This window comes from Coffea arabica, chromosome 1e (genome assembly GCF_036785885.1).
Source record: "Coffea arabica cultivar ET-39 chromosome 1e, Coffea Arabica ET-39 HiFi, whole genome shotgun sequence".
NCBI classification, from domain to species: domain Eukaryota; kingdom Viridiplantae; phylum Streptophyta; class Magnoliopsida; order Gentianales; family Rubiaceae; genus Coffea; species Coffea arabica.
In genome coordinates, this window is record NC_092311.1 from 48,543,925 (window position 1) to 48,556,553 (window position 12,629).

The 12,629-nt window shown below is 39.4% G+C and overlaps 3 protein-coding genes across 3 annotated transcripts; 2 read left to right on the plus strand and 1 right to left on the minus strand.

Annotated features, from left to right (window-relative positions):
• Positions 1-787: 787 nt before the first annotated feature.
• On the plus strand, positions 788-4,003 carry LOC113709761 (auxin-induced protein PCNT115-like). Its single transcript, XM_027232616.2, has 5 exons — positions 788-1,022; positions 1,719-1,925; positions 2,258-2,430; positions 2,517-2,628; positions 3,438-4,003. Exons 1-5 carry the CDS (start codon positions 810-812, stop codon positions 3,774-3,776), a joined length of 1,044 nt encoding a protein of 347 aa, XP_027088417.1. The 5' UTR covers positions 788-809; the 3' UTR covers positions 3,777-4,003.
• A 2,006-nt stretch (positions 4,004-6,009) lies between these two features.
• LOC113709769 (uncharacterized) lies at positions 6,010-7,627 on the minus strand. Its single transcript, XM_027232629.2, has 2 exons — positions 7,485-7,627; positions 6,010-7,325 (listed from the first exon to the last, which is right to left on the minus strand). The coding sequence occupies exon 2, from the start codon at positions 7,287-7,289 to the stop codon at positions 6,288-6,290; it is 1,002 nt and encodes a 333-aa protein (XP_027088430.1). The 5' UTR covers positions 7,290-7,325; positions 7,485-7,627; the 3' UTR covers positions 6,010-6,287.
• A 1,626-nt stretch (positions 7,628-9,253) lies between these two features.
• On the plus strand, positions 9,254-11,229 carry LOC113709778 (uncharacterized). The gene has a single exon (XM_027232638.2). The coding sequence runs from the start codon at positions 9,369-9,371 to the stop codon at positions 11,127-11,129; it is 1,761 nt and encodes a 586-aa protein (XP_027088439.1). The 5' UTR covers positions 9,254-9,368; the 3' UTR covers positions 11,130-11,229.
• Positions 11,230-12,629: the final 1,400 nt, after the last annotated feature.

The window sequence follows — 12,629 nt, forward strand, 5'->3', positions numbered from 1 at the left end:
TACTTCACGACGCGACGGTTACCAGTGGCCACGTCCTGTCAACTGACTCGCCCACGTGTCTCGTCCCCGTATCTCCCGGAGCAGTTTCGGGACCCCGACTCTTCATGACCTCGGCACCAGGAAGCCTCGGTACCTCCCTAGCCCGGAGCTCCCGAGGCTTGGGGGGTTTATTGAGGGTGCTCACCTCGGCAGAACCTTGTGGCCGAGGTGACCTCGTTTCGTTTCCTAAACGAACACAGCCGTTCCCCGATCCGGACCCTGAGCTCGGCTCGGTCCATGGTCTCCTACTTGGATGACCTCTGCACCCCAGGCTACCACCTCGGCTAGACGCTGATGATGTCAACACCCCTGACAACGCCCAGGACCAGTGCTTTATCTGAAAAGCACTGGAAGATGCTTAATGACTGCTGCGCAGGACCCCCGTCATCCAACCCAGGCGGCTACAATGTCAGAGTCAGGGCTCCTGGCAGGGAACAGAGCCGTAATGTCAGGACATGGGTCCCACCAGCATGAACCCTCCGTCCTGGCATCTACTCCCCCTCTATAAATATCCCTCCTGTGCATTTCGCAAGTAAGCACACTGTTCATTCTCATATACTACGATTTCTCTCGTTCCCATTCTAACTTAACCGTCAGAGTGACACCAGGGGAGAAGCCCCGCCATTCACTTTGGACACGAGGATACACCTCACTTCATCTCAGAGGAGTTTGATTCTGGTCGGTTCAACTACCCACAAAAATCACCTCTTCATCTTGTGCACAAAGGAAGCTGAGAAAAGTAAAGAAGGAAGAAGAAGAAGAAGAAGAAGATGGCAGCAGTGAGGAAGGTCAAGCTGGGCTCCCAAGGCCTACAAGTATCTGTACAGGGGCTTGGATGCATGGGCATGTCTGCTTTCTATGGCAATCCCAAATCGGAGTCCGAGATGATCCCTCTCATCCACCATGCCATCGACAGTGGCATCACCCACCTCGACACTTCCGACGCCTATGGCCCTCACACCAACGAAATTCTCATTGGAAAGGTACCATAATCTAGCCCCCCACCCCCCGTTATCATAGATTCAGCTCAGCTACTCCTTTCACCTCGTCCATTACCTTCATCTGTTACTATGCGTTGGTGCTTGATAATTTTAGGAAAGCAGGTGAATAAGTACGATCAAAGGCAAAAAAAAAAAAAAAACAGTATGATCAAAGGCTTTGAACTACGATTCATCTGCTGAAATTGACCTTTTTTTGTGGTGGTGTCAATTAAGAAAGAACACAAATCTTTAGAAATGGAAAATGCATAGATTAACTATCTATGTAGGTTTTGATGCCGAAGTGCAAGCACCTAATGATGTTTTCAAGAAGCTTTTGGGTGCAAGAAAACCCATGAATAATGGCTCTGCATAAAGTTGTTTTAATTTCAGAAGATTATAGTATGAAAATTCCAATTTAGAGGCTGGATTTTACTCTCTCTTTTTCACCACCATCTGTCTATGGTTTATCTTAACATGTAAAGGGGGTCATTCACTTCGTAGCTTCAAGCTCTGCAATTTTTTGCCACTCTTTAGTATTGATGTTTGGATGTAATAGCTTGCTAGTGGATTATGTCAACTGACCTCAAATTTGACTCATAAAGAACGAAAGAAGAAACTGAAAGTACATTGCTTTATCTGGAGAAATTTGCTGGTTTTGAGGGGGATAAGTTCGATTTATTTCGATACCTTGGTTTGTAGGCCCTGAAGGGAGGATACAGGGAGAAGGTGCAACTAGCGACCAAGTTTGGGCACGTAATACGTGAAGATGGGACCAGAGCCGGCGTCTGTGGTGAACCAGCATTTGTTAGAGCTGCGTGCGAGGCTAGTCTGAAACGTCTGGACGTTGATTACATTGATCTCTACTATGTTCACCGAATTGACACTCGTGTGCCTATTGAAGCCACGGTTTGCCCTCTTTACCGAATAACTAATAAGCTGAGTATAATGTTTGTGGCAATACAACTATGTATTCAGTTGTTTACTTTAACAACTAAAACACTAATTTATCTATTCGAATTCATCGCTCGTGATATTTGAGTTAAAGTATCTTGTGATAAACGATTGCATCTGGCTCACATGTGCACGATATGATAAACAAATGGAAGCCATGGCAGATTACCTTGGAGTAGTCACTAATTACTTAGTGAATTAAGTGGACAGTGGATGTCACAAATACATGTTCTTCATTTTAATCAATTTGGAGTTTGGATACTTCTCAAGTTACTAGTTTTTGTTAGGTTGGAGAACTTAAGAAGCTGGTTGAAGAGGGCAAAGTAAAATGGATAGGGCTGTCAGAGGCCTCACCGGAGACTATCAGAAGGGCACATGCAGTACATCCAATAACAGCAGTTCAGCTCGAGTGGTCTTTGTGGACACGAGATGCTGAAGAAAGTGTTATTCCTACTTGCAGGTAAGGCATTTCTTATGCATTGGCAAAGCAAACCAGTTAGGAGGAATAATGATCAACAAATTGTCACCCAATTGCTCTTTTTCCAGGGAACTTGGAATTGGGATTGTTGCTTTTGGTCCCCTAGGAAGCGGATTCTTGGCATCTGGACCAAAATTGGTTGAGAATCTGAACACAACTCCTGATTTTGATGTCCGAAAGGTTGGTCCTAATGAGTTGTTCATCTCCATGAGATCCATTTTGCCTGCATTAGATCCACGAAGGATAGACCCAATACAATTAGGATAACTAGGAATAATACAAAACAAATTTCGTTTCTTATATCATTCATTTTCTTGTCAAACTATTAATCCTAAGACATTTGGATTGTGTTTGCAGAAGAATTTGCCATGCCATATCTTGCCTCTTTTGGTGGATAAGTAGTAACAGCGCTATGTCTTTGCTCAGCACGTAGCAGTTACTCTAGTCTCTATGTCATGAAGCTTGCACATTTTTTGTGGCCTTATTTCCTTCTAACTATTTGAACAAATCTGATTTATATTCTACTGGTGTATAACTTTGGCAGCTTTCTTCTGCCTTATCTACTGTCTAGTAAATATTGTACCCCTTCACTTTTACATGACATGCAATAATAGCAATATGACCAACACCAAGTGCTGATTGATGCTGATACATGACCTTTAGAACTACTAATTGCTCCTTCTGAGGAGAACCTTTACCGAGTTACCCAGGCTTGCCATTAAAGATCTGCAGTATCTGTACACGTTTGTGTGTCTTATTGGGTACATAGGAATGCGTAAAGAAAGAGGTGCTTGTTTCTCTGTCTTTTGGTTTTAGGTCTTCATTTCGCCTTACATATCTATGTGACTTCCTGGGTGCATATTTATGCATACAGAGGCGCTTATTTCCTTCTCTTTTTTGTTTTGGTTTTATACCTTGGTCTAATTGGAAAATTCAACCAACAACCTTGTATCCATAGCAATTGAAATCCCTCTCTGGTACTTGTGCAGGCAAACCCAAGATTTCAGCCAGAAAATGTTCAGCACAATCTGAAAATGTATGAGCAGGTTGAGGAAATGGCTTCAAGAAAGGGTTGTACTCCATCTCAGTTAGCATTGGCATGGGTTCATCACCAAGGAGATGATGTCTGTCCAATTCCAGGAACCACCAAGATACAGAACCTCGAGAGTAACATCAAGGCTTTATCTGTCAAGTTAACCTCAGAGGAAGTGGCTGAACTCGAGTCCATCGCTAATGCAATCAAGGGTGAAAGATTAGCACCTCAGTACTTGGCTCTTACTTGGAGGTTTGCCAATACTCCACCATTGTCCTCGTGGAAAGCTACATGAGTTGATGTTCTGGCAGTCCAGTGGCTTCAGTTGTTTAATGTGGAGCTCTAGTGTTTGGACCCTTTGTGTTTCGGGAGTAAATTGTCTGAAATGAATCTTCTGTTCTAATTGTCCTGGACAATGTTGAATAGGAAATGGAAATGGACAAATCTCTAAATAAGAGGCCGGAGACAGTCTTTATACCCTTGTGCTGTTTGAATAAGAAAATTTTCGTTCTGTTCTACTAAGTTTTGTCTTCATCGTGACAAAGACCTATTTAACTGCTTCTTTGCATTTATTTTAATTAAAAAAAGTTGTGTCGCCAGTTGTATGGTGCATTCACAACTCCATTACCATCATGCTTGCATAGTTTCTGCCAGGGTCTCTTCTCCTTCATTGTCCAAATCCTCCTTTTTTGCTGAACTAAACGATTAGAGTCGGCAACGAGTCTACCAATACCCGTCGGATCGATTTCACATATTAAGGAGGCTTCTGATTAAGTCACTAAAAACCGCAACGAGTCTACCAACGAGTCTACTAAAAACGTTTAAAAGTCATCCCGCTTAGTGCTTTGATTGTGAGTTAAAAACCAAGATACGTGCAATATAGAACAGCCGGATAATTCAAGACTAAAGATTTCAAAACCCGTAAATCTTTGTTGTGCACAGGTACAAATATGACCCTGAAGTCCTGAACTTTCTCTGATAAAATCAGAACCGGGATTGCAAATATTGTTACATATTCATGCTTTGAAGGACAAAACCCAAGACCTATATTTCTTAATAACCTTGCTGAGAAATTGAAGCTGAGTAAATTTCAGAAATGGCAAAAAAAGAACAGCTCCAGATGTATAGAGTAAAAGCCACTTCACGTTTTGATGTATTAGTTACTAAGGTCTCTGGTGCTCGCACTTGCATTTTAAACGACAAACAGAACAGCTCCAGATTCCCGCCAGAAAATGTTCGAGCATAATCTGAAAATGTTTGAGTCGGTTAACAAAAAAGCAGCAAGGATGGGCTGCATGCACACAAACGGAGCTACCATTGGCAAGGGTTCATCTCCAAGGAAAATTGTCTTTTTCAATTCCAGGAACCATAAAGATAGAAAACCTCAATAAACAGGAAGGGTTATCTGTTGAGTTAGCTCCAGAGTAAATGTCAGATCCCCATTCCACTGCTGATTAGGGTGAAAGACGATTTTCCATCTCTTGGCTATTAGTTAAAAGACAGCCCAATACCCAAATTTGTCAATGCTGTACCAAATTATTTCTCCAACTATGATTTTCACATTTGACAACTCTTGCTTTATAGAATAATATTCCCCTGATCCTGTATCCCAGAATAATGCCAACTATATGCTGAACTCCTAAACTATTAATAAAAAGGTGGGATCTGTGACCTTTACTTTTATCTCATTTACACTGTTTCTTTCCTTTTCCTCCTCTCCTAAGCTCCCAAACTACTTGCATGGTTGATTAGCATTTTTTTAAGAAGTTAATATCCTAAACATTAAGAAAATAAACTTTTCATCGATAAAAGATATGGCCAACTGTACAAACAAAACCATCATATGCTCAAAAATAGGATCAGAATTGCAATTCTCATAAGCACTTCAATCCATTACTCTCTTGCCTTACCCCCTTCTGTTCCTGCATCTCCTGAACATCAGAAGATCTAGGTGCCGAAAGATAACAGCTAATAACAGAAAGACATTACAAGGGAAGGACAACTACAAATTAAAATATCCCTTGCTAAACAAATAGCAGGTAGGGCAGCTGGTCTAGAACCACAGCACGCTATACAAATTCAACTCCTATTCCAAATGCTAACACATGGCATTTATGCCCTGTCAATATGACATCACCCTCTAAACCTACATTTAACACACAATGCAGAAGATTTTGGTTTCAATTGTCATTGCACGACCTCCTATTGCCAAAATCCTTCAGTGACACTTCAAACGGGCGTTTATACCAAGATTGAGATCTAAATCATACTGTAATTCCAGATAATACTCCAAGTCATGACAATTAGACTAGTCAAAGCACATGACTAATGCATCTCGATGTACTGAACTGAACCAAACCTACCAAAGGAGATGCCTAGAAAATGAGATTGGAAGTGAAGAAAATACAAAACCCAGGCCATAATTACCAAGGGGACAGGACTAAAAGCATTATCTATGTTTTAAAGAGCATATTATAATCAATTATCAAGTGGTAATAAAAAGTTAGCAACTATAAATAATAAAAATGTGCTGCACAAATTTTTCTGAATTGTCATCATATAGGAACAAGCAAGCAATCAGAGGTACATTAAGCGAATTATAACATCATGCCACAAACACAAGCTCTTCACACAGAAATATTCTGCTAATATATTCTTAGCAGGTCTTCAAACCTAATTATTACCCAAATAAAGACATCAAGAAGTGATAGCATAAAGGAACCCCAAATACCAGTCATTGCATTCATCATCAGGACTAGAAACTACATGGTTAAGTGACGTATCACCTCCCAAAAACCAACTAGAACTAGTCTCCATGGCGACTCTTCCTGCTCTTCTTCTCAGACCTCCTTTTATCTCTGCCAACCCGAGGATCATCAGAACCAGTATCATCAGAATCAGATGTTGAAGCTGTCCTCCTGCTTCTCCGCTTGCGTCGCCTATCACCAGAATCCTCAGGAGAAGCATCAGAGTAATCAGACGAATGCCTGTGACTCCTCCTTCTCCTCCTTTCCTTCCTACTTTTCCTCTTCTTCCTCCTCTTCGACTCGTCCTCCTCATCAGAAGACTCGTCATCATCCCTGTTCCTCCTCTCCTTCTTCCTCTTCCTCCTCCTCCTCTCCTCATCCTCTGAATCATTATTCTCCCTCTTCCTGTTCCTCCTTTTCCTTGACCTTCCCCTCCTATCTTCCTCATCCTCATCATCATCATCATCCTCTTCAGCCTTCCTCCTGGAGCCTACCTTTGCTTTCCCATTGACCTTCTTTTCATACTTCTCCGCAATAATCCTCTCCATCTCAGAATCATAATCTGAATCCGAACTCTCGCTATCCTCCTCCTCCTCCTCGTCTTCACTACTCTCCCCACTCTCCAACCCTACCTTTTTCACAAGCCCCTTAACCTTCTCCCCCTTCAATTTCTCCAAAACCACCTCCCTGATCACATCATCGTCAACATTCCCCCCTCTATTCACATCCTCCCTGACGCTCAAAAAATTTCTACACTGAAAAGTCAAGTGCCCAACTCTCCCGCACTTTTTACACGACCCACGAGCCTCATCCGAATTCGAATTCGTAATCCGGGCTAAAGCCAGCAAACCCTGGAAGCTAGCATAGGCATTTTCAGGCTCGGGTTCAGCAGAATCGGAAACTTTGCTGGTCGTCGAAGCTTTCTTACCATCGTCTTTAGCCGTGGGTGCATAAGGATCGTACCCAATAGCGCTCTGCCATATACCGTGAGTCTGGAGGGCAGCGCTACTGTGCACCCGGTTGTTCGCCGGCATGCGAACCCTTCCTGCTGTGGCCGGCATCCTGATTCGATTCTATTGCTACAGAGAAACAGACGTCTGCAAAAAAAATTTCAGGGATGGTGTTAGGGTTTCTTTTTCCTTTCCTTTTAATGGAAAAAAAAAATCTGTGGATTCGGAACCCTAATTGAGTTTAAATTTGGCATTGGAAATCGGAATGAAACCGTCATAGTGAGAAGTATAGCTTTGGACGCTTACCTGAGGAAACTCGGAGAAGAATGAAGCCCGATCGGATTCTAACTTTGAAACTTGACCGTAAGGACGGGTCGAACAGAGGATTAAATGGAGAAACTGATCGTACATTGATCTTATTTGAAGGAGTAAGAGAAGGAGATCTCCACGACGTCGTATAGTCTTTGGCGGTGAAACTCGTCGAAAGTGCCTTTTTGTCCCTTGAAAAAAAAAAGAATAAGAATTATATAGGGACAGGGGAGTGGTTTTCTTTTGTATATTTTGTATTTACAATCGTACATGTTGAATTAGGATAAGGGAGAATACATAGATAGAATTGCTCTAAACTCACCAAATACTTACAGACTAGTGTGAATACCCGTGCTAGGTGCTGGCATTATTGAAAATCGATGTAATTATTAAGAGAAGGTATTCTCTCTTATATATTTTTCCGCCTCCACATTTCGTCGTTTAACTTGGAAATCCTTGTCACTTTGTGTCAATACATTAATGTTTACCTTCAAATTAGCCTGTGCAAGGGTCAAGACATTTTATTTAAATTGATATTTTCTTGAGAAGCATCACCTTTGTCACTTTCTTTTTCTTTCTTGAATGACCTTTATTTAATGAAAAAGCCTTAATGTTATCTTTTTCCGCGTTGGTGTAAATAAATTGTATCACTTAATGCATTGTCAAAAGTTCCCTCATTTTTAAAGATAATTACATCATTTTAATTATCCATTTCCCTCTCACCACTCCAAAAAAAAAAAAAAGAACTAATTTAAATTACTATTTTTCAACAAAAATAATTCTAATCTTTTTAATATCTTTTTAGTAGTTGCACCCACACATATTGGATGTGCTTAAAGCACTAATTCTAAATATAACTCAAATCATTAGAGGAATATACTGAAGAGAAACAACTAATTAGTGGAATTTCACGAACAACAGAAATAGAGAAGGAACTATATACAATACATAAAGTAAGAGCGGGCGGCAATTGGTGCAAACATTTTCTATCAACTTTTGAACTTTAAATTTTACTCTTAGAAAAATTAATTTTTTACTCTAATCACTTAATTACATTTACCAACATAAATCTCTAACAACTATCCCTAAATATTGCAACCATCAAATTACTCCTATCTTTTTTTATTAAAGAAAAAGTTACTTATAAACTAAAGTTTGTTAATGAAAAATTCTTATAAAATTTATTTGTGTAAATAAAAAATCTACAAATTTATAAAAGAAAATAATTTTTACAATATATAATGTTATGTGATGTAAACATAAAAGTATCATTTTTTTGAAATTTCTATTTTACCTTTAATTATGAGACATTTTTTTGAAATTTCTATTTTACCTTTAATTATGAGAGTAAAATAGTCCCAATTTATTGTGGGACAACCCTGCAATAACAGCATAGTTATCAATTCACATTGCCCCCTAAAGCAACTTCCTCTTTCTATACCATCATCCGGAGGAGATTGAAGTCCACTAATTCCTCATGGACATAGAAATGGTTTAATACTAATAATATTTCAAATATTAATAAAAGGATGTGATAGAAAATAAAATTTTATAAGGACATAATAATTTCATATATGTAATTTTTATACACTTGTTGAGGTATGCCTCAATCACTAGTTATTTTTAAATTACACACACATTAGATGTGTCACTAGTTAAATATAAATTTTGCAAGAAGGGCCAGAAACATCATCATCATCTTTCCAAGACATAGATTAAAAACAATTACTTGAATCATGTAAATGGCATGTTATACTTTACAAATTACTGTGTCCATCTATGATCCGTCCAATCATTAACAGGAAGTTTCAGTAATTCCTCAAGAATTTTCATCCTTCCTCTTCCAAATTGAATTGAAATTTTTCGTGAAAATTAAAATCCATGGAATCGAACTTGTGCTCTTCTGCGCGCATAGTGAACCAAACTCTCAACAGAACCCATAACCAGATTACCAGACCCCTGAAATCCCAAAGACATTCCATGGCTGTGCTCTCCCAGATGCTAAAACTGCCGCCCATCAAAGCCCTCTCACTTTTCAACTTAGCAACTCAGTCGGGCTTCCAATACACTCCACAATCCATCTCCATTATCCTTCATCACCTCCTCTCCTTCCGCAAGCTCTCTCAAGCCCAATCTTTAGTCCTAAAATTACTTTCTTCCCGCATCTCCTCAACTTCATTCACAGTCCCCTCTCTCCTCTCCCATTTGACAACCCAAAACCATTTCAGCTCTTGTTCTCTTTTCTATGAATCAATCATCAACGCTTATGTTCAACATCAGTCGGTGGAAAAAGCCCTTTTCTATTTTCATGAAATGGTCAATAAAGGCCTTGCACCCACAGCCAACACGTTTAATAATGTGCTGAATTTTCTCGTCAAGATGAGAAATTCTGACAAAGTTTGGAGCTTTTTTGATGAAATGAAAGAAAGAGTTGTCTTGGATAAGTATAGTTTCGGAATACTTGTAAAGGGTTGTTCTGATATTGGTGATTTGGATAGAGCTTTTGAGGCTTTGGGATGTATGGAGAAGATGGATTTGAAACCAAATGTGGTTATATATACTAGTTTGATAGATGGATGTTGCAAAAGTGGTGAGATTGAGAAAGCAAAGGAGCTGTTTTGTGAGATGGGAGAGTTGGGTTTGGCTGCTAATCAGTACACTTACACTGTTTTGATTAATGGATTCTTCAAGAAAGGGCTTAAGAAAGATGGTTTTGAGTTGTATGAGAAGATGAAGACTGATGGTGCATTGCCTGACTTGTACACGTACAATACTCTAATCCATGAATTTTGTAATGGTGGCAGAATTCTCAGAGCATTTGAACTGTTTGATGAAATGCATGAGAGAGGGGTGGCATGTAATGTGGTGACATATAATACTTTGATTGGGGGGTTATGTCAACATATGAGAGCGTTGGATGCAGAGGAATTGGTGGATCAGATGAAAGGGCGTGGCTTGAGCCCAAACTTGATCACATTTAACACTCTCATAGACGGGTACTGCAAAGCTGGGAGGGTTGATAAAGCTATGAGTTTGTTGAATCAGATGAAGTCTTCTGGCTTAAGACCATCCTTAATTACCTATAATATTTTAATTTCAGGTTTCTCTAAGGTTGGAAATCTATCTCGTGTTATGGATCTGGTTCGAGAATTGGAGGAAAGAGGCTTTTCTCCGTCTAAGGTGACATATACAATTCTTATTGATGCCTTTGCTAGATCAAATGACATGGATAAAGCTATTGAGATGCTTTCTGGAATGAAGAAGGCGGGTTTGGTTGCGGACGTTTGTACTTATGGTGTATTGATACACGGTTGGTGTTCAGAGGGTAATATGATGGAGGCTTTCAAGCTATTCAGATCAATGTCTGAGGTGGATTTGGAGCCCAATCATGTAATATACAATACCATGATCAATGGTTATTGCAGAGAGGGTAACTCTTATAAAGCCTTGATGATGCTAAAACAAATGTTTGAAAAAGGTATAGTTCCGAATGAGGCAAGTTATAACATGACGATTCAAGTTCTTTGCAATGACGGAAAGTGGAAAGAGGCTGAAAATCTTTGTAATGACATGATAAAGTGTGGTGTACAACCCTTGGTTGCTATTGATATGATTCATGAAGCTAAAGTTAAAGATTCCTAGATTACTGTTAGGCACTCTTCAGTGCCATGTGATACGTGAAGAATCTTGCAGTAAAAATGCCAGACACGTAGTTTGTAACTGTGTATGGATTCTTCTGGAAGTTTGGCATCTTAAAAACTAACATGGAGTGAAGATGAGAAGGGCTTCTTTTGACTTTGCAAATGGTTGACATACTGGGATTCTTTGATGAGTGAGATATTCAAGTAAAAAGCTTAACCTTATGAACTCGCAGCTGCAAAGCATAGAATTCAACTTCATCTTGGATAGTTGGCAGATCATGAAAGGAGCACCAATCGGACCTGCTAATTAAGGGATTGAAGATCTTCAAACTGTGTGAGTTTACGAGGAGAACTAGGCTGTGCACGGGACAGCAGATGTTTAGTGAAATCATAAGTCTATTGTAAAGAATTTCTTAAACGACCCACAGGAGCGTAGACGAACAATAAGGCAGGAAATTAAAAAAAGCCCTAGTATGTTTTAGTAGAATTGAAGTAGTTTTGTTGGAACAGATTCTGTTCATATAGGGTATGATGGTTTATAATCCAGTGGCTTACTTAGGATGACAAATGCCGCAGTTGCTACAAGGCAAAAATTTTGAAATTTTTTTTTTTCGTATTTCTAAGGAATTGTTTACTAGGAAAGAAACAGGGGTGAGCTAGAATGGTTTATGGTCCAGTGGCTCACCTTGAATTTTATCTTGGATAGAATATTTTTCATTGTATGTGTAATATCTTCGGAATCACTTTAAGAGGTTTTCAGATTATGTCGTCTGTTATGTAATACTACTACATTGAAGCAAGTGCAAGGCATGTACTATGACGCCAAGGAGAGGTAAGTAGGTAACTTGCTAGTAGACAGGTTCTAGTATATCTGGAGAACCAACATATCTGACAAAGAGTTGCAAGTGAAACATGCATTGATGTTGCCGGTGACCAACTGAAGGCTCCGCTTATTACACCATCCAATTATCTCGAGTCGAATAACCTCACTCTCCTGAGCTTGGATTTCTCTATAATCTAGTACAACTGAAAACCAATGCAAGCACTTGCATATCAAAACCAAAGTAGTGCATTGAGTTTACAAGTCTGAGATGAGATTGTGCTAATGAGAAGTGATTAAGTGAAGACGGGATGCCTACTTATCTTGTATCCAGTTGCAGAAATTGAACAAGATTTTGGATGAGTAACAGTGGAGACTACCACCATGGCGGTTTTGTTTATGAGTTGAAATTGTTTGAATTTGATTGGATCGACCCATCATTGCTTATTATCAGTGATGGTCATTTCGTCTATATTCATATACAGTTTTCTCTTGAACTGCAAGGTATATTTACGATAATGTATATAAACGATCAATGCTCCAAATAAATTTATTTGTGATAGAAACTTTCTTGATTAGTTTTAAATACACTTGTCAAAATTAAAAGAAAAGGAATAATAATAATAAAGAGAGAAAAAAATGCAGGGACTGAAGTTCAACCATGTTATAATTGAGGGGCTG